At 42.3% G+C, this 27,926-nt stretch overlaps 1 protein-coding gene across 4 annotated transcripts in view; it reads right to left on the bottom strand.

Moving 5' to 3' along the window:
- Positions 1 to 27,926, bottom strand: part of cenpp (centromere protein P) — a 401,228-nt gene that overhangs the window by 259,433 nt on the left and 113,869 nt on the right. For all 4 annotated transcript variants that reach the window (XM_059944631.1, XM_059944629.1, XM_059944633.1 and 1 more), the window contains one exon: positions 23,010 to 23,098. In XM_059944631.1, the coding sequence (XP_059800614.1) occupies positions 23,010 to 23,098 (89 nt within the window). The remainder of the gene's footprint in view (positions 1 to 23,009; positions 23,099 to 27,926) is intronic.

The following is a 27,926-nucleotide window of genomic DNA, read 5'->3' as shown; positions in this document are numbered from 1 at the left end:
GTATGCCTTCTTAACCACAGAGTCAACCTGCACAGCAGCTTTGAGTGTCCTATGAACTTGGACCCCAAGATCCCTCTGATCCTCCACAATGCCAAGAGTCTTACCATTAATACTATATTCTGCCATCATATTTGACCTACCAAAATGAACCACCTCATACTTAACTGGGTTGAACTCCATCTGCCACTTCTCAGCCCAGTTTCGCATCCTATCAATGACCCGCTGTAAACTCTGACAGCCCTCCACACTATCCACAACACCCCAACCTTTGTGTCATCAGCAAATTTACCAACCCATCCCTCCACTTCTTCATCCAGGTCACTTATAAAAATCACAAAGAGAAAGAGTCCCAGAACAGATCCCTGGTCACTGACCTCCATGCAGAATATGACCCGTCTAAAACCACTCTTTACCTTCTGTGGCAAGACAGTTCTGGATCCACAAAGCAAGGTTCCCTTGGATCCCATGTCTTTTTATTTTCTCAATAAGCCTTGCATGGGATACCTTATCAAATGCCTTGTTGAAATGCATATACACTAAATCTCTAACTTCATCAATGTGTTTAGTCACATCCCAAAAAATTGAATCAGGCTCGTAAGGCATGACCTGCCTTTGACTAAGCTATGCTGACTATACTAAGCCTCTCAAAATGTTCATAAATCCTGCCTCTCAGGATCTTTTCTATCAACTTACTAACCACTGAAGTAAGACTCACTGGTCTATAATTTCCTGGGCTATCTCTACACCCTTTCATGAATAAGGGAACAACATTTTAACCTTCCAATCATCCAGAACCGCTCCCATTCCCAATGATGATGCAAAGATCATTGCCAGAGGCTCAACAATCTCCCTCTCTTCCCACAGTAGCCTAGGGTACATCTTGTCTGATCCCAGACACTTATCCAATTTGATGCTTTCCAAAAGCTCCAGCACATCCTCTTACTGTCTATATGTTCAAGCTTTTCAAACCACTGTAAGTCATCCCTACAATTGCCAAGATCCTTCTCTGTAGTGAATACTGAAGCAAAGTATTCATTAAATATCTCTGCTATCTCCTCCGGTTCCATATACACTTTTCCACTGTCACACTTGATCGGTCCTATTTGCTCATATTTTATCCTCTTGCTCTTCACGTACTTGTAGAACACGTGGGGGTTTTCTTTAATCCTGCTCGCCAAGGTCTTCTCATGGCCTCTTCTGGCTCCCCTAATTTCATTCTTAATCTCCTTCCTGCTTGCCTTATAATCTTCTAGATCTCTATCATTACCTAGTTTTTTTGAAGCTTTCGCAGCTTTTCTTTTCTTCTTGACTAGATTTTCAAGTATTTGTACATCACGGTTCCTGTACCTTACTATCCTCTCCTTGTCTCACTGGAACATACCAATGTGGAACACCACACAAATATCCCCTGAATATTTCTGCCATACTTTACACTGAGAACATTTGTTCCCAATTTATGCTTCCAAGTTCCTGCCTGATAGTTTCATATTTCCCCTTACTCCAATTAAGCGCATTCCTAACTTGCCTGTTCCCTCCCTCTAAGAGACCAGGTTCATTTCCCAATACCAGATCAAGTACGGCCTCTCCTCTTGTAGGCTTATCTACATATTGTGTCAGGAAACCTTCATGAACACACCTAACAAACTCCACTCTATCCAAACCCCTTGCTCTAGGTAGCTGCCAATGAATATTTGGGAAATAAAAATCTCCCACCATGACAACCCTGTTATTATTACACCTTTCCAGAATCTGTCTCCTTATCTGCTCCTCAATGTCCCTGTTACTATTGGGTGGTCTATAAAAAAACACCCAGTAGAGTTATTGACCCCTTCCTGTTTCTAACTTCCACCCACAAAGACTCAGTAGACAATCCCTCCATGACTTCCACCCCCCCAGCAATTCTAATTTAAAAACTCTCCGCAAAAGCCTTAGTAAACCTCCCTGCCAGGATATTTATCCTCCAACTCACTCTATTCTTATCCTCACTGTCGCGTGGCACAGGCAGTAATCTCGAGATTACTACGTCTGAGGTCCTGCTTCTCAACTTCCTTCCTAACTCTATGTAGTCTGTTTTCAGGACCCCCTCCCTTTTCCTACCCATGTCATTGGTACCAATATGTACCATGACCTCTAGCTGTTCTCCCTCCTACTGCAGGATATCGTGGACGCGATCAGAAACATCCTGGACCCTGGCAACTGGGAGGCAAACGAGCATCAATGTTTCTTTCCTGCGTCCACAGAATCACCTGCCTGACTCCTTAACTATAGAGTCCCCTATTACTGCTGCCTTCTTCCTTTCCCTACCCTTCTGAGCCACAGGGCCAGACTCTGTGCCAGAGGCATGGCCACTGTTGCTTCTCCCAGGTAGGCCGTCCCCCCAACTGTACTCGAACAGGAGTACTTAATGTTAAGGGAGACAGCCATAAGGATACTCTCTAGTATCTGACTCTTGCCCTTCCCTCTCCTCACCATTATCCACTTATCTTTCTCATGAGGCCACAGTGTGACTACTTGCCTATAGCTCCTCTCTATCACCTCCTTAGTTTCCCTGACCAGACTAAGGTCATCGAGCTGCATGTGCAGTTCCCTAACCCGGTCCCTAAGGGGCTGCAGCCCGACATAGTTGGCGCAGATGTGGCTGGTTGGGAGGCTGGGACTCTCCTGGACATCCCACATCTGACAGCCAGCACAGAACACCAGCCTCATCCTTCCTGTTTCTATTCTTCACAGGTAACTTACCTCGCTTCAACCCGTTATCGCTGAAGCCCGAATGAGCCAAAGCCCTACTACTCTGCCTCAGATCACTCCATTGATGATGGCTACCTTGATGACCGCTCCGCTAGGGAGTGTCTCCCTTTTATGCCTGAACCCTCCCTGTTATCTAACTCATGACTGGTGCTCCAGTGATAACCGCTGATAAGCCACGTACAATGGACAAATGCTCTTGAAACTCCCTTTTTAAATAACCGCTGCCAACCTGCAAGAATTCCCTCTTGGTAAAGCTCTGTTGATGCCGCTGATAGGCCTCTAACAATGGATTTGATTTAAGTATTTTCTTACCTTTGTTATACTCCTTAAGTATCTCATTTGTTCAACCCTACCTCAATATCTCTCAAAATCAAAGGTTCCCTAAACCTGCTATTCTTGCCTTTTATTCTGAGAGAAACAAATAAACTCTGTACTCACAAAATATCACTTTTGAAGGCCTAACACTTATCAAGTACACCTTTGCCGGAAAACAACCTATCCCATTCCACACTTGCCAGAACCTTACTGATACCATCAAAATTGGTCTTTCTTCAATTTAGAATCTCAACCCATAAGATCATAGAGTATAAGACAAAGGAGCAGAATTAAGCTATTCGGCCTTCAAGCCATTTCAACATGGCTGCTTTATTATCCCTCTCAATCCCATTCTCCTATTTTCTGTCCATAACTTTTAAAACTCTGATTAATCAAGAACCTTCACCCTCTGTCTTAAACATACCCAAAGAATTGGCCTGAACAGCCATCTGTGGCAATGAATTCCACAGATTCTCCACCCTTTGCCCTAAGAAATTTTTCCTCATCTCTGTTCTAAATGGATGCCCTTCTATTCTGAGGCTGTGCCCTCTAGTCCTGGACTGCGGCACTATTGGAAGCATCCTCTCCACATTCAATGACAACCTCTTCATTCTTCTAAACTCCAGTGAGTACCCCAGAGCCATCAAACGCTCCTTGTGTTAACCCTTTCTTTCCTGGGATCATTCTCGCTAAGCTCATCTAGACCCTCTCCAATGCCAGCACATCTTTTTTTAGATAAGGGGTCCAAAACTACTCACAAATATTCCAAGTGCAGTCTGACAAATGTTTTATAAAGACTCGGTATTATATCCTTGCTTTTATATTCTAGTCTTCTTGAAATGAATGTTAACATTGCATTTGCCTTCAACATTGCATTTGACTCAACCTTTAAAGTTAACCTTTAAGGAATTCTGCACAAGATCTCACAAGTTCTGTTGCACCTCTGATTTTTGAATTTTCTCTGCCACTTCTTTGCCCATTCTCTCAACCTTAGTCCTTATACGGCCATCAATTCATTCATCCAAATCATTGACATATAACTTGAAAAGATGCATTCTCAATATTGAATCCTGTGGAACACCACTAGTCACTGGCAGCCAATCTTCTATTCATGTTCTATCCATGTAATACCATGGGTTTTTATCTTGTTAAGCAACTTCATGTGCGACACCTTATTAAAGGTCTTCTGAAAATCCAAGTAAGCAACATCCACCGACTCTCCTTTGTCTATCTTGCCTGTTATTTCCTCAAAGAATGTCACCAGATTTTCAGGCAAGATTTCTCCTTAAGAAAATCAAGCCAACTTTGCCCTATTTGGACATGTGCCTCCAAGTACCCCAAACCTCACCCTCAATAACAGATTCCAACATCTTTCCTACTACTGTAGTCAGGCTAACTGGCCTATCTTCTTTTCTGCCTTCCTCCCTTTATAAAGTGTGCAATGTCATTTGCAATTTCCCATTCCTCCAGAACAATTCCAGAATCTCTTTAACTACCTCTTTCAGAACCCTGGGGTATAGTCCAGGTAACTTACCTACCTTCAGACTTTTCAGCTTCCTAAGCACTTTGTCCTTAAGTAATAGAAATGACAATCATCTCTGCCTCTGACACAGTCACATTTCTGGCATCCTCCTAGAGTCTTCTACAGTGAAGACTGACGCAAAATACTTAAATTTGTTCAATGTTTTTTGTCTCCATTACTATCTCTCCAGTATCATTTTCCAGTGGTCCAATATCCACTCATTTCTTTTACTCTTTACACGTCTGAAAAAAACTTTTTGTATCTTTTGAATTTTTTTATACTATTTTAATTTTTCTCTGTGTCTTTTTATTAGCCAGCATTCTGTTCATTTTTGAAAGCTTCCCAATCCTCTACTTTTCCACTAATTTTTGCTCTCTTATATGCCCTTTCTTTTGCTTTTATGCTGTCTGTCAGCCATATTTGCCTCATCCTCCCTTTAGAATCCTCCTTCATCGTTGGGATGTATCTTTCCTACACCTTCCAAATTGCTCCCAGAAACTCCAGCCATTGCTATTCTGCCATCATCCCAGCCAGTGTCCCCTTTGGCTAGCTCCTCTCTCATGCCTCTTTCCCTTTATTCCATCGTAATACTGATGCATCTGATTTTAGCTTCTTCTTCACAAACTGCAGGATTAATTCCATCATATTGTAAAGACTGTCACTTAAGGGCTCCTTTACCTTAAGCTGCCTAATCAAATCTGGTTCAATACATAATCCAGAATTGCCATTCACCAAGTGGTCTCAACCACAAGCTGCACTAAAGAACCATCTCATCAGCATTCAATAAATTCCCTCTCTTGGAATCCAGTACCAGCCTGATTTTTTCAATTTACCTGCATATTGAAAACCCCATAACTTTCGCAACATTGTCCTTTCTACATGTCTTCTCTTTCTCCCATTGTAATCTATAGCCCATAGCCTGGCTACTCTTCAGAGGGCTGTATATTACTCCCATCAGGACTTTTTTCCCCTTGCAGTTTCTTAACTCTACCCACAAGGATTCTATGCCACCTCTTTCTAAGAATTTGATTTCATTTTTTACTGAGTCATCCTCCCTCTCTGCCTATCCTTTCAATACAATGTGTATTCTTGGATGTTAAGCTCTCAATTATGATCTTCTTTCAACCACAGCTCAGCAATGCACACATTCATACCTTACAATCTCTAACTGAACAACAAGATCATCTATCTTATTCCATATACTATGTGCATCAAATATAACATCTTCATCACCCTTTTCAATTTTGGCACCCTTTTACTCTTGAACTTATCCCACTGACTGCAATGTTGCCCTATCATCTGCCTGACCTTCCTTGCAGTCTCACTATACACTGCATCTAGTTGTATACCAACTGCCCCATCCATAGTACTATCACTCCAGTTCCCATAGCCCTGCTAAATCGGTATAAATCTTCCCCAACAACTCTCACAAAGATACTGTATAGGACCCCATGGGTTCAGATGTAAACCTTCCTTTTCATACCATCCCCAGAAAAGATCCCAATGATCCAGAAATCTGAAACCCTGCTCCCTGCACCAATTATTCAGCCACGTATTCATCTGCTAAATTATCCTATTCTTACCCACACTGATGCATGGCACAGGCAGCAATCCGGAGATTACTACCCTGGAGGTCCTGGTTTTCAGCTTTCTGACGAACTCCCTATATTCTTTCTTCAGCACCTCCTCCCTTTTTCTACCTATGTCATTGGTACAAATAGGTACCATGATTTCCAGCTGCATTCTCCCCCTTTAAAATGCTGCAGACCTGATCAAAGATATCCCTGACCCTGACAACTGAGAGGCAACATTCCATCTGGGTGTCTCTTTCACATCCGCAGAATCTGCTGTCTGCACCTCCAATTATGGAATCCCATCACTAATGCACTCCTGTTTTCCCCCTTTCACTCCTGAGCCACAGGGACAGACTCAATGACAGAGATCAAGTCACTTGACTTCCCCCAGTAGGTCATCTCCCCCCCCTCCCAACAGTATCCAAAGCTGTATACTTATTATTGAGATATGCTTACTATACTTTTCCATAATCACCTTGAAACTAATGGCATTATGTTCACTAGATGCAAAGTGTTCCGCTATACAAACTTCTGTCACCTGTCTCATACCCTTACCTTTGTTTATCCACATTTACATTTTTCAGAAAATATATCTAGACAGATTTCAATAATCAACAGTGCTGTATAACAAAAATGTTCACTGGGACATTGCTACTTTCTTGGCACTGTCTTTTATCAAACTTTAATGCAAAAGTGCTCTTTATGTCCCCAAACAAACAATATTTCATCCACCAACTTCATAACAAATTCCAAGATACAGTATGTTACCTTCGAGAGGAAGGGGATTAAAACGAAGAGTTGGTATAAGAGAATCACTCTTGTTGGAAGTGCAAATCTAAAATAAGGCAACAATCAAAAGCAATTTGCCATCTTACACTTCAGTCTTACTATAGATCTGTGACTTTGTCCACATAGGAACTCAACAGACAGATGATGCTTATTTATTTCTTATTTTAATGCCACGTGCAAGCCCTTTCATGGTATACAACAATTTTGCAACAGATTTTCATTACCAACTACTTCCCACAGTGAATTAGATCTGAGGACCAGGGATGAGCTCCAGTGACCAGGCAATACAAAATTTCACAGTGTAAAACAAAAATGTGTTGGCAAATCTTTTTCTGCAGATGTTGGGCTCAGAAAATCATCAGTCACAGCCAACTGGAACTAACGTTTTGGGCACAGAAGGGCAGTAAAATCCATTATCCATGTGTTTCCAATTGAAAGCAGGAGATAGATATTTGGCATTTGGTCTAAGGGAGTAAAAAAAATCTAGTTAGGGAAAGTTTGGAAAGAAGAAGCTAGTTGTGTAATTGGTGACAGGTAAAATATATTGAGAAGTAGGCTTGGATTTGAGAATATACAATAAAAGATAAAATCCAGGCAGGAAAAGAGTCAGAGGGGTTAATAGTTGATGTGGTACATCGTGAGGTGGGATTGAATGGTGGTTTGGGAACAGATGGGGATCAGGGAGGGTTGCTTGAGTACAGGTTTAGTTAAATGAGTCATTTTTACCTTGCAGGCCTTTGGGATTGGCAATATGATCAACAAAGTATATACCGAAGGGAATTGTCATCTAAGTTTCCTTATAATGAACAGTGCATGACTTCATCATACTAGTTCCTCATAAATAAATTACATAGATGAGGTGCACAGTTGAACTTTCCAACTAAAATGAAACAACTCAGAAATAGCAGTTCATGTTTCATTTCAGGGGAGAAAGAAAGATTAATTTTCAATTGCCCAATGTTGAAGAAAAAACAGCTGCATGCAACCAATTGTTTAGTCAATGTACATTTAGCTAAGCAACACACACAAAACGCTGGAGGAACTCAGTAGGCCAGGCGGCATCTATGGAAAAGGGTACAGTCAACATTTCAGGCTGAGACCCTTCAAGCAGGACTGGAGAAAAAAGATGAAGAGCAGGGAGAAAGAGGAGGGGAGGGATGAAATACGGAGGAGAGGATGAAGTAAACAGCAGGGAAGTTGATTAGTGAAAGAGATACAGTGCTGGAGAAGGGGGAAATCTAATTAGAGAAGACAGAAGGCCATGGAAGAAAGAAGAGTGGGGAGGAGTCAAGGAGATAAGCTGGGAAAGGGAAAAGAGGATTGGGATTGGTGGAAGAGGGTTGGGGGGGGGGCCTCACCAGAAATTTTAGAATTTGCTGTTCATGCCATCAGGTTGGAGGTTACTTAGGCGGAATACAAGGTATTGTTCCTCCAACCTGAGTGTGGCCTCATCGCAACAGTAGAGGCCATGGACTAACATTATCAGAATGGGAATGGGAAGTGGAATTAAAATGGGTGACTACTGGGAGATCCCACTTTTTCTGGTAGATGGAGCATAGGTGCTTGGCGAAGTGGTCTCCCAATCTATGGTGGATCTCACTGATATACAGGAGATCACAATGGGAGTACCGGACACAGTATATGACCCCATCAGACTCCCAGGTGAACTGTTGCCTCATCTAGAAGGACTGTTTGGGGCCCTGAATGGTACTAACGGAGGAGTAGGGGCAGGTGTAGTACTTGTTCCGCTTACAAGGATAAGTGCCAGGAGGGAGATGGGAGATCAGTGGGGAGGAACAAATAAACAAGGGTGTCGCATAGGGAGCGATCCTTCCAGAAAGCAGAAAGTGGGTGGTTGGGGGGGGGGGGGGTGAATGTGTTTGGCGGTGGGATCTCGTTGGAGATAGCGGAAGCTGCGGAGAATTATGTGCTGGACATGGAGGCTAGTGAGATGGTAGATGAGGATAAGAGGAACCCTATCCCTGCTAGGGTGGAGAGAGTATGGGAAGAGAATAGACATGCATGAAATGGAAGAGATGTGGTCGAGGCCAGTGTTGATTGTGGAGGAAGGGAATCCCCTTTCTTTGAAAAAGGAGGATATCTTCATTCTGGAAGGAAAAGCTTCATTCTGATAGCAGATACAGTGGAGACGGAGGAATTGAGATAAGGGAATGGCATTTTTATGAGTAACAGGGAGGGAAGAGGTATAGTCCAGGTAGCTGTGAGAGTCTGTGGGTTTACAGTAGACATCAGTAGATAAGCTGTCTCCAGAGACAGAGAGATCAAGAAAGGGGAGGGAGGCGTTGGAAATGGACCAGGTAAATTTGAGAGCACAGCGGAATTTTGAGGAAAATCTGATGAAGTCGACGAGCTCCGCAGGGTGTAAGAAGCATCACCAATGCAGGTGTCGATGCAGCAGAGGTAAAGTGGGGAATGGACACCATTGTAGGTTTGGAATATAGACTGTTCCACATAGCCGACAAACAGGCAGGCATAGCTGGGACCCATGTGAGTGCCCATGGCTATAGCTTTTGTTTGAAGGAAGTGGGAGGAACAAAGGAGAAATTATTAAGAGTGAGGATGAAGGAAAGTGGTGGTGGAGGGGAAATGATTAGGTTTGCTGTCAGAAAGAAATGAAGAGATTTGAGGCCTTCCTGGTGGGGGATGGAGGTGCACAGGCTGGACATCCATAGTGAAAATAAGATGATGGGAGACAGGGAACTTGAAATCATTGAAAAGATCCAGAGTGTGTTAAGTGTCACGGATGTAGGTAGAAAGGGGCTGAATTGGGGGGGGGGGGGGGAGGATGTGAGTTATATCGAGCAGATATAAGTTCAGTAGGGCAGAAACAAGTTGAAACAATGGGTCTACCTGAATAACCAGGTTTGTGGATCTTGGGTAGGAGGTAGAAATAGGAGGTGCGGGGTGAGGGAACTATGAGGTTGGTGGCAGTGGACGGGGGATCCCCAGAGTTAATAAGGTCGGTGATGGTGTGGGAGACAATGGTATGGTGCTCCTTAGTGGAGTTCTATTTGAGTGGTGAGAAAAGTGGGTGCCTGAGAGTTGTCGCTGGGCCTCAGCAAAGTAGAAGTCAGTCCACCAAACTGCTATAGCATCCCCCTTATCAGCGGATTGACTGTGAACTTTCAGCATTACCCCCCCTCCCACTATTCCTCATCCCCTTTTCCCTCTCTAACCTTATCTCCTTGCATGCCCATCGCCTCCCTCTGGTGCTCCTCCCCATTTCTTTCTTCCATGGCCGTCTGTTCTCTCCCCCTCCTCCAGCTCTGTGTCTCATTCACCAATCAACTTCCCAGCTCTTTGCTTCACCCCTCCCCCTCCTGGTTTATCTATCGCCTTGTTTCCCCCTCTCCCCTCCATTTAAATTTACTCATCATTTTTTTCTCCAGTCCTGCTGAAGGGTCTCGGCCAAAATGTTGACTGTACTCTTTTCCATAGACGCTGCCTGACCTGCTGAGTTCCTCCAGCATGTTGTGTCTGTTGCTTGGATTTCTAGCATCTGCAGATTTTCTGGTTTGTGATTACATTTAGCTAAAGTCACTGAATACATACATAGTAACTACTGTGACCACTGGGTACATATTTTTTGCTCCTTTTTTCAGAGATAATAGAGAGATGACATTCTTCCAGTAGAGTATGGAATATAACAATGTGCAGGGGCCTCCAATGTCTATCTCTAAGAATCAATCAGTCCTGAAAAATGTTGCTTCTGATTGTGCATCAGGTACACAATATGTGACCAAAATGATGAAATAGCCTCCATTACCTTACTCTCATTCATTTACTTTTCACAGACATAATAGAATTGTTATAAATGAAACCATTTCTTTTTGTACAACCATTTGTTCTTGTACAAATTATCTTTCAAACGAGCAAATCATTTATTGTCCTGTGCGAAATAGGACAGAGCAATAATAGATAAATAACTTAAAATTGGACAATACCCTCAATACCCAGAGTCTAGACTGACATCTACATTTATTTATTATTATATTGAAATTTGTCCTCTACTGTGCCTATTGTCTTGTTTATTAACTATTGTACTGCCCTGCACTGTTTTGTGCACTTTATGTAGTCCTGTGCAGGTCTGTAGTCTAGTGTAGTTTTTGTGTTATTTTACGTAGACTAGTGTAGCCTTGAATTGTCTCACATAGTCTAGTGTAGTTTTGTGTTGTTTCATGCAGCACCATGGTCCTGGAGGAACATTGTTTTGTTTTTACTGTGTACTGTACCAGCTGTTTATGGTTGAAATGACAATAAAAAGCCATTTGACTTGACTTGATGAAGTTGGCCAGTCCTGCACTCTTCTTTCTCCAAAAGGCTATATTTATTTGAAATGCAATATTTGTCTTTATTCTAAGTCAAGATCTTGGTGATCACGTGCAATTCAATCATCCTCCTCTTGAATTTGGTCAGTAGGCTCACAAATGTATACCAAAGGAGAATGTAAATACAAGAGAATCAAACCAGGATCTAGTCCTCCAAGACAAGTAGGAAATCTATGAATCAGAAAAAAGGCACATTGGATATGTTAGTGTAAGGTGCTGTAGAGATGGGAAAATGGGTGAATACAGCAAACAGGGTCAAAGCATTTACATGGTAATTTAGGAGACGAGAGGCTTCTGATGACTATTTGTTAGTATCCCATCCCTTGAAGAAGAAATAGAGGAACTATAGGGAAAGAGTCAGAAATAGGAGTGAAAAAACTTTGTGGGAGTCTGAATATGGTTACAAAAGTTTTCAATGAGTTAATAGTGATGCAAGGGTAGAGTTTTGCCAAAATGTTGACAAAACTTTCTAATTACGAGTGAGAGTAGAAAGAAAGAACAATTCAGTCATTAATGTACTTAAAAAGATGTAAGGGAGGGGAACTGAGTGCAACCAAAGAACAGAAAATCATTGTGCATTATTAGTTTCCTTTTCCACAGATTTCAATGAGACTGTGTGGAAAATGGCTGTCTCGTTCATGACTGTTCATTCTGAAAAAAATCCAAGACTAATTTCCACCCCACCCTGAATTCAATGGCTAGTGCAGAACTAATGGAAAAATATTTCATGCAAAACATCCAACCTCAATGTGAAAATCATATATACTTGACTGCAGTATTCTGTTCTTAACAAAATATATATCCTCAGGAGAAAATAAAACCTAACCAAATATACAGATCCTTAAATTTTGGCTAAAATTTATTACCCAGCTGTATTTAATTATCCTTCAAGATTGTGCCAACACAAGTCCTCGTTCAACTTAATATTTTCCAGATGTTTCAAAATGTTTCCACGTTATATAACATATTGGCCAACAGAAAAGCAAAGCAACCCTTCTTAGACACTACATTAAGCTGTATTCTACACTTACATTCCTGTGAGGTCTCCATAAAGAACACCTTTGAATTACAGAAAAATAATTAGGGAAAAACATACAATTTTTGAAATGCAGTTGGCCGTAATTTCATGGTTTTTAACTTCATTTTAAGCAATAAGCTGTCTATTTCATTGCACACCATAAGCAGTATACATGTTTTCAATCTTAACAGTTTGCATTACTATAGCATCTTGAATAAATATCCCATACTAAGTGTGGTTATACAAAATAAATAGCAAGATAAAGTGGTAAATATTTGGAAGAATCAGAGGTATTCTTTAAACAGAGTTTAAAGGGGAATGTGAAAGATAACCAAGTGGCTAACAGAGGAAACACTACAGCATCAAGACAAGAACACGAAAATGTTGGGATAAAGGATGGTGAGATTACAAGCAAAAAGGTGAAGTTAGGAAAGCATTTTGGAATTATTGGAGGGCTATGAACAATACTACAGGACCTTCAAGTTTTTAACCTGCTGTATAATCAAAAGAAAAAAAATCTGAAAAGAAACACTTATTTAGCTGTTCATATTCTACTATTTCAAATTTCTACAATCTATTTTCCTTACAGTGCAATTTTGGAGGCTTGGGAAGTGGAAAGACAAAAGTCAGATGTGCCTTAGAGATGGCAGAAGATCATCTCCCATAGTACCCAAAGCCTAGGGCTGGGAGATTTGACTGGGTTGGGAGGCGAGGACATATTTACTAGTGAAAAGAAATATTAAATTTTTCAAGGTTGAACTATAAAACCAGCATTTCTCAAAGTAATTGACAGTAGTGAAGGTTGTAACAGCAATCAAGGTTCAACACAGTGAAAATTTTGGAAGTCATATAGCATCACGGAGGGGATAGGAATCTACAGAGATGTCTCTCAAACACCAAGTGCCAGAGATCCATGTTACTTGGGTGCCCCTAAAACTGAACAATGGTAGAGAACATAGTGTTTTCACAGTGGTGTGTTCCGTAGAAAGGTTACAGAGTACAAAGATGGAAATGCAAAATTTTAAGGGAAAGATTTTTTTCCCCTCAACTATTCATTGCAGGAATTGGAGGTGCTTCTAGGAGATGTAAGATTTCTAGAGCACAAGATAAAAGATGTCCTTTCGAGGGTCCAGAAAGAAAGGCAGAGTAACTAATGAACCTAAAGATATAGAAGAAGGCTGCTCCAAAGAGAGGTGTTATTAAAAAGTAGGAACAAGAGTTAATATTCATAGATTGTTAACAAGATTGAAGCAGAACATTGGCAGCAATTTCTGGAATCTGGCAACAGACAGAAAATATCTTGGACTAAAACAACAAATTGGAGAAAGTCTTGTTTAACTGTTTAGTGATTTGCTTAGACTGACTTCAAATATTATGCAAATTTACATGAATGAGACAGAAATTTCGAAGGAGACAACAAGACCTTTCCTTGTGACAAGTGTATAGAATGCCATCCCTGTGTCATAAGAATAAAAGCAGGAAAATTTACTAATGGTTGTTCTGTTCAGAATTCCCCAAGTAATTCAGAAATCCACAAGCTGTTTTAGAACCATGAGATCCACATTTAAAACAATTCAGCAGCTGCAACAGGAATGTCATGAACAAAAGAGAAAACCCCATCACATTTAGACCTTATCAGACTCAATGAGACACTTAATTGTTTGAGTGGGAACAGTTGAAGTTAGTAAAGAGGCTGATTGCTGAAGCTGCAAAATGTGATTGATTTCTTTCAAAGCTACATGATGTGTAGGGTTAGCTACAGTGGGCACATAAAACTTTTCAGTAAGTTGATCTATGAAAATGATGCTACACTAGTATCTCAAACAAATGGCCACTTATAGCAGCAAAAAGTATCAGCATTAATAAAATGAGTTTCACTCAAAGACTACACTTTGAAGTTTTTTTCTTAATAATTATATTTTCTAATAACACAGGAGGAGCCATTCAGCCCACTGATTCTATACTGGTTCTCAAGTGTTCTTTGTCAAAATACTCCACTTTTTTCCATGCATTTATTCTTACTCATAGGCCCAGTAACTCCCTTCCCCCAATTTATATAGTACTCAATTACTGTCCAGTGACCTACCAAATAGCACATTTTAAGATATGGAAGGAAGGTGGCATACCCAGTAAGACTCACACAGTCACGGGGGGGAGAAAAAGTATAAACTCCATACAGACATCATCAAAGCAAAACCCAATCTTTCCATCTGCAAACAGTTAAATAAAAACTCATACACCAAAGTAAGGTTCCTAAGCCATACCAGATGACATTCAAAATGGAGTTCACCACAAAGGTACAAACTATTATCCTAAGTGAAGCAACACACACAAAATACTGGGGGAGACTCAGCAGGCCAGGCCACATCTGTGGAAAAGAGTACAGTCGTCATTCTGGGCCAAGTTCCTTCAGTAGGATTCTTGTACTCTTTTCCATAAATGCTGCCTGGCCTGCTCAGTTCCCCCAGCATTTTGTGTGTGTTGCTTGGATTTCCAGCATCTGCAGATTGTCTCTTGTTTGTGATTGTAGCCTATGTCAAGGAAGACTGCAAGCATGTCAATATGAAACTAACTGGGAAAACACTTAAGCTTGCATTGGCAAGTGGAAAGGAAGATTTCTGGCAACATCCATCTTAAACTGAGCATTTAAGCACGACCTCCAAGTATTCATAGCAAAATCTATCAATTATTCCTCTATAGTGAACAAACTCAGCTGAGACTACCACAAAAATCAGAGACTAGAAGTTTTGCAATGAATATCTTACTTCTGATATTTTGATCAAGTAAGGACTGTGCAAGAGTGTGGACGTCAGCAGTGGGAAGATCAGTGGGAAGAATTTAAAAGGAGACAGTGGGCAATGGAGTAGAGGTAGACAGCGTAAGAGGGCTTTGGCTCAATGGAGCTACAGCGATAATAGGTCGAGGTGAATTATGTTAATTGTACAGAAACAGGAAGTATGTCTGTGAGGCCAGTGTTCTGAACTGGGTGACAGATGTGGGATGTCTGGGAAACTCCCAGCCTCCCAGGTAGCCACATCTGCACCAGGTGCATCGAGTTGCAGCTTCTTCGGGAACACGTTAGGGAACTGGAGATGCAGATTGCAGACCTTCATCTGGTCAGGGAAAGTCAGGAGGTGATAGAGAGAAGCTATAGGCAAGTGGTCACACCAGGATCTTGAGAGACAGTTAAGTTGGTAACAGTCCGGAGAGGGAAGGGCGGGAGTCAGATACTAGAGAGTACCCACGTGCCTGTCCCCCTTAACATAAGTATCTTGTTTGAGTACTGTTGGAGGGGGTGGAATGGCCTACCTGAGGAAAGCAACAGTGGCCGCACCTCTGGCAGAGTCTGGCCCTGTGGCTCAGAAGGGTAGGGAAAGGAAGAAGACAGCAGTAATAGGGGACTCTATAGTTAGGGGGTCAAACAGGTAACTCTGCAGATGCAGCAAAGAAATACGGATGGTAGTTTGTCTCCCAGGTGCCAGGATCCAGAATGTTTGATTGCATCCATGATATCCTGAAGTGGGAAGGTGAACAGCCAGAGGCCATGGTACATATTGGTACCAACGACATAGGTAGGAAAAAGGGGGAGGTCCTGAAAACAGAATCCAGGGGGCTAGAAAGGAAGTTGAGAAGCAGGATCTCGAAAGTAGAAATCTCGGGATTACTGCCTGCGGAGGATAAATACATGGTTGAGGGCAGGGGGCAGGGATTCAGATTTCTGGATCATTGGGACCTCTTTTGGGGCAGGCATGGCCTATACAAAAGAAATGGTTTGCACTTGAATCCGAGGGGGTCCAACATCCTGGCAGGGAGGTTTGCTACGGAAGAGGTTAAACTAGATTTGCTGGGGGGTGGGATCCGAACTGAAGAGACAGAGGGAGCGGTTGGCTTACCAATAGTGAAAGCTTGGAGACAGTGCAAGAGGGAGGATAGGCAGGTGATAGAGAAGGGATGCACTCAGACCGATGGTTTGAGATGTGTCTATTTTAAAGCAAGAAGCATCATGAACAAAGTGGATGAGCTTAGAGTGTGGATCAGCACTTGGAGCTATGAGGGTAGTTGAGAAGCAGGACCTCAAAGTAATCTTGAGATCACTGTCTGTGCCACACGACAGTTAGTATAGGAATAGAGTGAGTTGGAGGATAAATGACGTGGCACTGAGGTTTGTTAAGGCTATTGTGGAAGTTTAAACTAGAATTGCTGGAGGGTGGGAACTGAACTGAAGAGACGGAGGAAGGGGTGGTTAGCTCACAAATGGAGAAAACTTGGAGACAGTGCGAGAGGGAGAATAAGCAAGTGATTGAGAAGGGATGTGCTCAGACTGATGGTTTGACATCTGTCTATTTTAATGCAATAAGCATCATGAACAAAGTGGATGAGCTTAGAGTGTGGATAAATACTTGGAACTATGATGTTGTGGCCATTACAGAGACTTGGATGGCTCAGGGGTAAGAATGGTTAATTAGAGTGCCAGGCTTTAGATGTTTCAGAAAGGACAGGGAGGGAGACAAAAGAGGTGGGGACGGCACTGCTGATTAGAGATAGTGTCACAAGTGCAGAAAAGGAGGAAGTCATGGAGGGATTGTCTACTGAATCTCTGTGGGTGGAAGTTAGAAACAGGAAGGGGTCAATAACTCTACTGGGTGTTTTTTTATAGACCACCCAATAATAAAAGGGACATTAAGGAGCAGATAGGGAGACAGATTCTGGAAAGGTGTAATAATAACAGGGTTGTCATGGTGGGAGATCTTTATTTCCCAAATATTCATTGGCAGCTCCCTAGAGCAAGGGGTTTAGATAGAGTGGAGTTTGTTAGGTGTGTTATAGAAGGTTTCCCGACACAATACGTAGATAAGCCTACAAGAGGAGAGGCTGTACTTGATCTGGTATTGGGAAATGAACCTGGTCTCTTAGAGGGAGAGCATTTTGGAGATAGTGATCACAATTCTATCTCCTTTACCATAGCATTGGAGAGGGATAGGAACAGACAAGTTAGGAATGCATTTAATTGGAGTAAAGGGAAATATGAAGCTATCAGGCAGGAACTTGGAAGCATAAATTGGGCACAGATGTTCTCAGTGTAAAGTGTGGCAGAAATGTTCAGGGGATATTTGTGTAGTGTTCCGCATAAGTATGTTCCAATGAGACGAGAAGATAGTAAGGTACAGGAACCGTGATGTACAAAGACTTGAAAATCTAGTCAAGAAGAAAAGAAAAGCTGCGAAAGCTTCAAAAAAACTAGGTAATGATAGAGATCTAGAAGATTATAAGGCAAGCAGGAAGGAGCTTAAGAATGAAATTAGGAGAGCCAGAAGAGGCCATGAGAAGACGTTGGCGAGCAGGATTAAAGGAAACCCCAAGGCATTCTACAAGTATGTGAAGAGCAAGAGGGTAAGATATGAGAGAATAGGACCAATCAAGTGTGACAATAGAAATTTGTGTATGGAACTGGAGAAGATAGCGGAGATACTTAATGAATACTTTGCTTCAGTATTCACTACCAAAAAGGATTTTGGCGATTGTAGGGATGACTTACAGTGGATTGAAAAGCTTGAGAATGTAGACATTAAGAAAGAGGATGTGCTGGACCTTTTGGAAAGCATCAAGTTGGATAAATCTCTGGGACTGGACAAAATGTATCCCAGGCTACTGTGGGATGTGAGGGAGAAGATTGATGAGCCTCTGGCAATGATCCTTGTATCATCAATAGGGACAGGAGAGGTTCCAGCCGATTAAAGGGTTGCAGATGCTGTTCCCTTATTCAAGAGACCCCAGGAAATTATAGGCCAGTGAGTCTTATTTCTGTAGTTGGCAAGTTGATAGAAAAGATCCTGAGAGGCAGGATTTATGAACATTAGGAGAGGCATAATATGATTAGGAATAGTCAGCATGGTTTTGTCAATGGCAGGTAGTGCCTTACGAGCCTGATTGAATTTTTTGAGGACATGACTAAACACATTGATGAAAGTAGAGCAGTAGATGTAGTGTATATGGATTTCAGCAAGGCATTTGGTAAGGTATCCCATGCAAGGCTTATTGAGAAAGTAAAGAGGCATGGGATCTAAGGGAACCTTGCTTTGTGGATCCAAGGGAACTGGCTTGCCCACAGAAGGCAAAGAGTGGTAGTAGACGGGTCATATTCTGCATGAAGGTCAGTGACCAGTGGAGTGCCTCAGGGATCTGTGCTGGGACCCTTTCTCTTCATGATTTTTATAAATGACCTGGATGAGAAAGTGGAAGGATGGGTTAGTAAATTTGCTGATGACACAAAGGTTGGGGGTGTTGTGAATAGTGTGGAAGGCTGTTAGAAGTTACATTGTGACATTGATAGGATGCAAAACTGGGCTGAGAAGTGGCAGATGGAGTTCAACCCAGATAAGTGTGAAGTGGTTCATTTTGGTAGGTCAAATATGATGACAGAATATAGTATTAATGGTAATACTCTTGGCAGTGTGGAGGATCGGAGGGATCTTGGGGTCCGAGTCCATAGGATATTCAAAGCTGCTGCACAGGTTGACTCTGTGGTTAAGAAGGTTTCCAGTGCATTCGCCTTCATCATCTGTGGAATTGAGTTTAAGAGCCAAGAGGTAATGTTACAGCTATATAAACCCCACTTGGAGCATTGTGCTCAGTTCTGGTCACCTCACTACAGGAAGGATGTGGAAACTATAGAAAGAGTGCAGAGGAGATTTATAAGAATGTTAACATGAGGAAATCTGCAGATGGTGGAAATTCAAGCAACACACACAAAATGCTGGTGGAACACAGCAGGCCAGGCAGCATCTATAAGAAGAAGTACAGTTTTGGGCTGAGACCCTTCATCAGGACTAACTGAAAGAAGAGATAGTAACAGATTTGAAAGTCGGGGGGGGGGGGAGATTCAAAATGATAGGAGAAGACAGGAGGGGGAGGGATGAAGCTAAGAGCTGGAAAGTTGATTGGCCAAAGGGATACACAGCTGGAGAAAGGAACGGATCATGGGACGGGAGGCCTAGGGAAAAAGAAAGGGGGAGGGGAGCTAGAAGGCTATATTGGTGAGACCCGACACATACTGGGAGACCATTTCGCTGAACACCTACACTCTGTCCGCCCAAGGAAGCAGGATCTCCCAGTGGCCACACATTTTAATTCCATGTCCCATTCCCATTCCATATGTCTGTCCATGGCCTCCTCTACTGTCAAGATGAAGCCACACTCAGGGTGGAGGAACAGCACCTTATATTCCATCTGGGTAGCCACAACCTGATGGCATGAACATTGATTTCTCTAACTTTCGTTAATGCGCCTCCTCCCCCTCTTACCCCATCCCTTATTGATTGATTGATTATTTTTTTCCTTTTTTTCCCCCTTTTTTTTCTCTCTCCCATTTTTCTCTCTATCCCTCTCACAATCACTCACTCCTTGCCTGCCCTCCATCTCCCTCTGGCGCTCCCCTCACTAAAAGCTTTGCACTATTTTATGAGACATGTCAGGAGTGTCAAAGTCCAAAGTAAATTTATTATCAAAGTACAAATATGTCACCATATAGAATCCTGAGATTCATTTTTGTGGGCATACTTGATAAATCCATAACAGAATAATAACTATAACAGAATCAATGAAAGACCACTCCCAACTTGGGCATTCAATCAGTAACCAAAAGACAACAAACTCAACAATGTGCAAACACAAGAAAGAAATAATAATAATAAATAAACAAGCATTACATATCGAGAATGTGAGATGACAAGTCCTTGAAAATGAGTCCACAGGTCATGGGAACATTCCAATGGCGAGGCAAGTGGAGTGTAGTTATCCTCTTTGGTTCAAGAGCCTGATGGTTCATGGGCAATAACTGTTCCTGAACCTGGTGGTACAAATTCTGAGGCTCCTGTACCTTCTTCCTGATGACAGAAGAGAGCATGACCTGGGTGGGGGATCCCTGATGATGGGCGCTGCTTTCCTGCCACAACATTTCATGTAGAGGACTTTATCCATGATGGACTGGGTCGTATCCAATACTTTGTGTCGGGTTTTCCATACAAGGGCATTGGTGTTTCTATACCTGACTACAGCCAGTCAATATACTCACCACCATACATTTATAGAAGTTTGTCAAAGTTTTAGATGTCATGTCAAAGCTTCATAAACTTCTAAAGAAATAAAGGCACTGCTGCTCCTTCCTTGTAATTGTGCTTACAGGTTGGGCCCAGGTCAGGCCCTCCAACATAAAAACATTTAAAGTTGTTGACCCTCTCCACTTTTGATCCTCCTATGAGGACTGGCACACGGACCTCTGGTTTCCTCCTCCTGAAGTCAATAATCAGCTCCTTGGTCTTGCTAACATCGAGTAAGAAATTGTTGTTATGGCACAACTTAGGCAGATTTTCAATCTCCCTCCTAAGTGCTGATTTGGCACAGTTGTGTCATCAGCAAACTTGAAACGAACATTTGAGCTGTGCTTAGAGACGCAGTCATACGTGTAAGGCAAGTAGATTGGGGGCTAAGCACATAGTCTTGTGGTGGACCTGTATTGATGGAGATTGTGTAGCAGATCTGCTACATGATCTCCATTAACACAGTACACCTTATTGATTACTGATCGAAGCTTACTGATTATTTTTGAGGGAATGATGGTATTGAATGCTGAACTGCAGTTGATAAAGAGCATCCTAATGCATGCATCTTTGCTGTCTAGATGTTCGAGAGTTGAATGAAGAGCCAATCAGACGGCTTCTACTGTGGATCTGTTGCTCCGGGAGGCAAATTGCAGTGGATCCAATTCACTTATCAGGCATGAGTTAATATGTTTCATCATCAGCCTCTCAAAACACTTTATCACTATGGATGTAATTGCTACCGGATGATAGTCATTGTGGCAGGTTGCTATAACCGGTATAACTGAAGCCTGCTTGAAGCAGGTGGGTACCTCAGAATGCTGAAGAGAGGACACTCCAGCCAGTTGATCAGCACAGCCCTTTAGTATTTGGCCAGGTACCCCGTCTGAGCTGGATGCTTGTACATTTGCCTCAAGGGACTGAAAACACAGGATCATGGGGGGCTGTGGGAGTTCCTGATGGTTCCTCCATGTTTTGACGGTCAAAGCAAACATAGAAGACATTGAGCTCATCTGGAAGTAAAGCCCTGTGATGCCTATGTCATTTTATCTAATTTCATTAGGAGTGACAGTATTCAAGCCCTACCATAACTGAATAACTGATAAGTATCCTTTGTTGATTCAAGTTTAGTCTGGAATTCAAAGGTTCAAATATTCATTTATTATCAAAGTATACATCTCGAAATTCATCAATTTTCTCCAGGTAGTCATAAAGACAAGAAAGGCAGCATGATCATCAATCCCAAAATCCAACCTCCATGCATAAAAAATGGAATAGGCACATCATCCCCCAAAACTCCCTCCCTGCACAAAAAAACCCAGAAGATCGGAAAAAAAACCACAAAATATAAAAACTATAAGACTGAAAAAAAAAGAATCTATAGTTCAAACTCCAAACCCAAAATGCATGGAAAAACCTGGACAATACTCTCCAGGCACAGCAGCAGGCCCTCCCCTCTCCGCTGCAGAGCAACCAATCAAAAGGCAAGCAGTCAGCACTCACCGTCTTCGATGCTTCAATCTCCCTCATTGCTTTAATCAGTGAACAATGGGAGCTTTCAGCGGCAGAATGGAGCCAAACATCAGCTTGCGCCCTGTCCTGCTGCCGACCCACTACAAGGTTTGCGCACGCTGTATCTGCCTCCCTGAATTTTCTTGGAGACCACAGAGTGCTGGAACATCCAAACAATCTCCAAACTTCTGCACTCGCCTTGATGCCCTCATCGCTTTAATTGTCAAACAATAGAAGCTATAATTGTCAAAATGGGGTCAAACATCAGCTCGCATGCCATCCTGCAGCCTTCTTGCCACAAGGTTTACTCACACTGCCTCGGCCACCAGGAATCCTCTCAGAGACTGCAGAGCGCTGAAGCACCCAAACCCTCTCCAAACAGCACAACACAGGCTCCAGAATTCAGTTCCAGAATCACATTCAAGAGAAGAAACAGACATTAAAAACATATAAGAAGTGAAAAAGATGGTTTCACGATCTATCCAGAAGATGTCGGCCAAAGGTCCATTATATACAGGCGCCTTGACTGGATATATTGCCACTTAGCCTGTGAGATGTCATTAATCATTCTCCAATTTCTTGGGTAAGAAGTTTCTCTTGAACACTGTACTGATACCATACTCATCACTAACTCAGGTATTGATTCTTTGACTGCAACAATGAACAATGGGCCATTCATCAAGACAGGCAGTACCCGATCCTGTTGCTTCTTTCAACACTTGTTTTTGGACTTCTTCCTTGGCCACACAGCTCCTTCTAGCTGAAAAAATCTCTGGGTAACAAGCTCAATGTTTAGTGACCTCACCGCAAGGTAGAAAGCAGGGGTTTTTGCCAGATAAACTACATAGGACATTGAAGCTAATTGAATATCTTTCTTAAAATACACAAGGACACATGAGATTATTTAAAGTCAGTGTTCAATGGTTTAGGGTAAACTAAAATGGTAGCTTATAAGTATAAACAGAATGAAATGTAAAATGACTATTTCTTGATAGTGGTAGAGCAAGAGTGAACTTGATCAGTTAATTGACAAAGAGGAAAACAATACCGTACAGTTGGTCATGACTTTAAATTGTGAAATCTTACCTGGATATAAATCTGCTCAAATCACAAAAACCACTTAATTCTAAAATAATGTTCAGATCTGTTACAATAGCCATGTCATTTTCTTCAGTCTGAAAGCAAAAAAAATTATCAACTTTACCACTGCCACAAAAATAGTGCATTAATTGAGGAACACACACACTGAATGCTGAAGGAGCTCAGTTGGTCAAGGAGCATCTATGAAGGAAAATGAACAGTCAACATTTTGGTCTGAGATCCTTCACCGGGATTGGAAAGCAAGAGGCTAGAAGCCAAAATAAAGGCAGAGGGAGAGGAGCACAAGCTAACAGGTAATAGGTGAGTCCAGGTGAGGGGAAAAGGAGTATTGAAAGGGAACGATGTGAGAAGCTGGGAGGTGCTAGAAGAGGCAAAGTGATAAAGAAGGAGGAATCTGAAAGCAGAGAACATTAGACCATGGAATGAAGAGGAGTTGTGGAACTAAAAGGAGGTGTTAGCAGGTTATGAGGAAAGTGAAGATGAAGAGAAACGGCAAAGGAATAACGGGGCATGAGAGAAAACAAAGGTGGTGAGGGGATGGGAAAGAAAACAGAATGGACTGATTACCAGAAGTTAGAGAAATCAATGTTGATGCCACTAGCTTGGAGACTACCAAGATGGAAATAGCGGAAGCTGTGAACAGCCATTCCAGTGTGGAAATGGGAACTGGAATTGAAATGTATGCCTACCAGGAGATCCTGGATATAGGTCAGAGAGAAGGTGTTCAAAGAGGCGGTCCCCCAATCTATGTAAGGTCTCACCAATATAGAAGAACATGTACCAGGAGGACTGGATGTAATAAATGACACTGACAGACTCACAGGTGAAGCACCAGCTCACATGGAAGAACTATCTCTGCCTGAAACATTGACTGGTCATTCACTTCATAGATGCTGCCTAACCTGCTTAAATCATTCCAGTATCAGCCTTAAACACTATTTGGAATCATTAAACATTCTAATTTGGACGATAATACACTTTCTCCTAGTGTTCTCATTTATTGATGGAAACATCAACATTTTGAATTTCACAAACACTGGTTTACCCATCGAAAAAAAATTCTAAAATTGCAGTTGCTTTCAACATCATTTTTTCCATCCAATGAAACCAAATTCACCTAGAATATCAAGTAACAAAAATACATGTAAATTATTTTTCAGAAGTTTAAAGTTCAAAGTAATTTTATTATCAATGTATGTACATTGCCTATTCACCCACTTCAAAGTTTTCATGTTTTATTGTTTTGCAATATTGAATCACTGCTTTCTGCAGCTCTTTGCATCTTTGAACACTGATGGATGTTACAGCTGGTTACACTGTCATATTGTTCATAACCATTTGTGAGGGTCTCATGGAAGAAACTAAAGGAAGATCAAATCTGGGAAAAATTGACAATTTTCAGTGCATCAGGTAGTGTTTTAGTAGTTTGGAGGCACTTTAATCCTGCTAATTTTATATGATGCACTGTGCATTTTGAATGAAATGATCACAGCTTCCAGCAGAAACAGACAGTGTTCTAGTTCAATGGTGTTAATCAGTTAAGTAGTGCATATATTTAACAAATAAGCAGATGTTTGGTTTATGCCTGCTATCTTTATTATGATTTTCAATAAAAATAAAATTGAAATCTACAATGTGCAGCAAATCTATGTAGAATTTAAGATATAATAAGCAAATTATAAAGCTGTTCATTAAGGAGAAGAGAAAGTCGATATCAAAGGGCAAAGCCAGCCTGCATCTCCTTCCACTTCTTAGTTGGCAATACATGCTACAGTACAACATAAACAGGTATCATTCAGTTACATACATCTCGAATACATTAAGACATAAGAATAACTGATAAGGAAGACAGAAGGGTTTAGAAAGTAGATTAATTCTATGATGATGTTGGATATTTAAATTACTGAAGGCAAATGTTTACTTGAATCGAAAATAAGTCACAATTTTTCTTTCATAGTGAGAAACTAGAAATTATGGAGAACCAAAGAAAATTAGGCAATTAAGCTCACATAAGGAAAATGAGCATAGATATAAACATATCAAAAAGAAAATTGATTTTGGCCTTCATCTCAAAGGGGCTGAAGAGCAAAACACATCTAAGCATAGTAAGATTTCACACTGCTCATTATTAAAATCAGGCCTGCTGCCAAAAGTGTCTTCCTTGTACAATTTCAACAGTACTGTTGTATTATTCCACTTAGAATCATTGAGTCATATAACAGTACAACAATGAAACAGGCCCTTCAGCCCATCTAGTCTGCCTAGTTCCATTGCTCTATACCCAGACCACAGTCTTCCATATTGCTCCCATCCCTATACCCATCCAAATTTCTGCTGAATGTTAAAACTGACCCCATTTCCACTGGGTGCTCTTTTCACACTCTTACCACCCACCGAGTGAAGAAGTTCACCTCATGTTCCCCTTAAACATTTCATCTTTCCCCTTTAACCCATGACCTGTTCTCCCTGTTCACTCAACTGCAGTGGAAAAAGCCTGATTGCATTTACCCTATCTATACACCTCACAATTTTGTATAACTCTATCAAATCTCCCCTCATTTTCCTATGCTCCTAACCTATTAAACATTTCCCTATCACTCAGATCCTGGCAACATTCTTATAAATTTTCTCAACATTCTTTCAATCTTATTGACATCTTTCCTATAGGTGATCAAAATAGGCATCACCAACACCTTATACAACTTCAACATAAATTCCCAACTCCTGTATTCAATACTTTGATTTATGAAGGTCAAAGAGCCAAAAGCTTTCTTTATGACCGTGTCTACCTTATGGTACAATATGTATCTCACATATGCTTATGTGAGAATGCTGTTCTAGGACTACAGTTCAGGATTCAACACCACAAATACCTCCAGGCTCCGCAAGAAGCTCAGCGACCGTGGCCTTCACCATGCCTTGTGTAGCTGGATCCTGGACTTCCTGTCAGATCACTGGCAGGTGATAAGAGTGGGCTCCCACTTCTGCTCCTCTGACCCTCAACACATGTGCTCCTTAGGGCTGTGTACTAAGCCCCCTCCTTTACTCTCTGTATACCCATGACTGTGTTGCTACCCACAACTCTAATTTGCTAATTAAATTCGCTGACGACAGTATACTGATTGGCCTAATCTCAAATAATAATGAGGCAGCCTACAGAGAGGAAGTCATCACCCTGACACAGTGTTGCCAAGAAAACAACCTCTCCCTCAACGTCGCAATAGAAACAAGCTAACCTCCATGGACATAAATGGATCTGGGGTTGAAAGAGTGAACAGTTTCTCGGCATAAACATCTCCAAGGATCTCACATGGTCTGTACCTGTCAGCGGTGTGGTGAAAAAGGCACAACAGCACCTCTTTCACCTCAGATGATTGAAGAAGTTTGGTATGGCCCCCCAAATTCTTTCTATAGGGGCATGATTGAGAGCATCACTGTTTGGTATGGGAACTGTACTTCCCTCAATCGCAGGACTCTACAGAGACTGGTGCAGACAGCCCAGCGCATCTGAAGATGTAATCTTCCCACTATTCAGAACATTTACAAAGACAGTTGTGTAAAAAGGGCTTTAAGGATCATTGGAGACCAGAGTCACCCCAACCACAATTTGTTTCAGCTGCTACCATCTGGGAAACAGTAACGCAGCATGAAAGCCAGGACCTACAGGCTTTGGGACAGATTCTTCCACCAGGCCATCAAACTGTTTAATTCATGATGAAGCAAATGTATTTCTATGTTATATTGACTATCTTGTTGTACACTGTAGCGATGTACTACATACAGAGCTAGAAACAATGACACGCATTCGGTAAGTCATTTCGAGACTAGTTTATTCAAACTTCGCAGCACTGGCTTTTAATCCCTAGTTCCGGCCCTCTTCGGGCGGAAATGACATCAGAGGTGCATTACCAAAGTCTCTCCCTGCGCGCGGGCTATTTGTGAGCTGGTTCGCCTGCACAGAAAGTGGGTCGCCACATAATCCCCCTCCCCCCCCAGAACCAGCGATACACCCCCAATGTCCACGGTCTGGATCAGTCTCTGTTTGGCCATCTGCCTTTGCGCCGCGGTGCCTGAACCTTGACCGGCTGCGCCATGTCCACATGGGCTAGTTTCAATCAGACCACTGTGAAAACCTCCTCTTCCCCCCAATGTCCAGAATGTACGTGCACCCGTTGTTCCTGATCACCTTGAACAGCCCCACGTACGGCCACTGTAGTGGTGCCCGGTGTGTGCCCCTTCGTACAAACACAAACTTACAGTTCTGCAGGTCTTTGGGTACATGGGTCGGGGTCTGTCCATGCTGTCAAGTCAGTACGGGGGCCAGGCTGCCGAGCCTCTCGTGTAGCCTGTCCAGGACTGCTGCGGGTTCTTCCTCTTGCCCCCTTGGGGCTTGTATGAACTCTCCTGGGACAAGCAGGGGTGTGCTGTACACCAACTCGGCCGACGATGCCTACAGATCCTCTATGGACATTGTGCGAAGTCCAAGCAGGACCCAGGGAAGCTCGTCCACCCAGTTAGGTCCTCTCAGGTGGGCCATGAGAGCAGACTTCAAGTGACGGTGGAAGCGTTCCACTAGTCCATTTGACTGTGGGTGGTAGGCAGTTGTGTGGTGCAGCTGCGTTCCCAACAGGCTGGCCACAGCCGACCACAGGCTGGAGGTGAACTGGGCACCTCTGTCAGAGGTAATGTGGGCCAGTACCCCGAAGCGTGCTACCCAGGTTGCAATCAGCGCTCAGGCGCAGGAATCGGTAGATGTGTCGGTGAGCGGGACCGCCTCTGGCCATCTCGTGAACCGGTCTACCATAGTTAGGAGGTACCGTGCTCCTCGTGACTCTGGTAGGGACCCCATGATATCCACTTGAATGTGGTCGAACTTCCGGTGGGTGGGTTCGAACTGCTGCA

This window comes from Hypanus sabinus, chromosome 19 (genome assembly GCF_030144855.1).
Source record: "Hypanus sabinus isolate sHypSab1 chromosome 19, sHypSab1.hap1, whole genome shotgun sequence".
Classification (NCBI taxonomy): domain Eukaryota; kingdom Metazoa; phylum Chordata; class Chondrichthyes; order Myliobatiformes; family Dasyatidae; genus Hypanus; species Hypanus sabinus.
The sequence above is the reverse complement of the archived record's forward strand: the minus strand, read 5'-3'. Positions and strand labels throughout refer to the sequence as shown.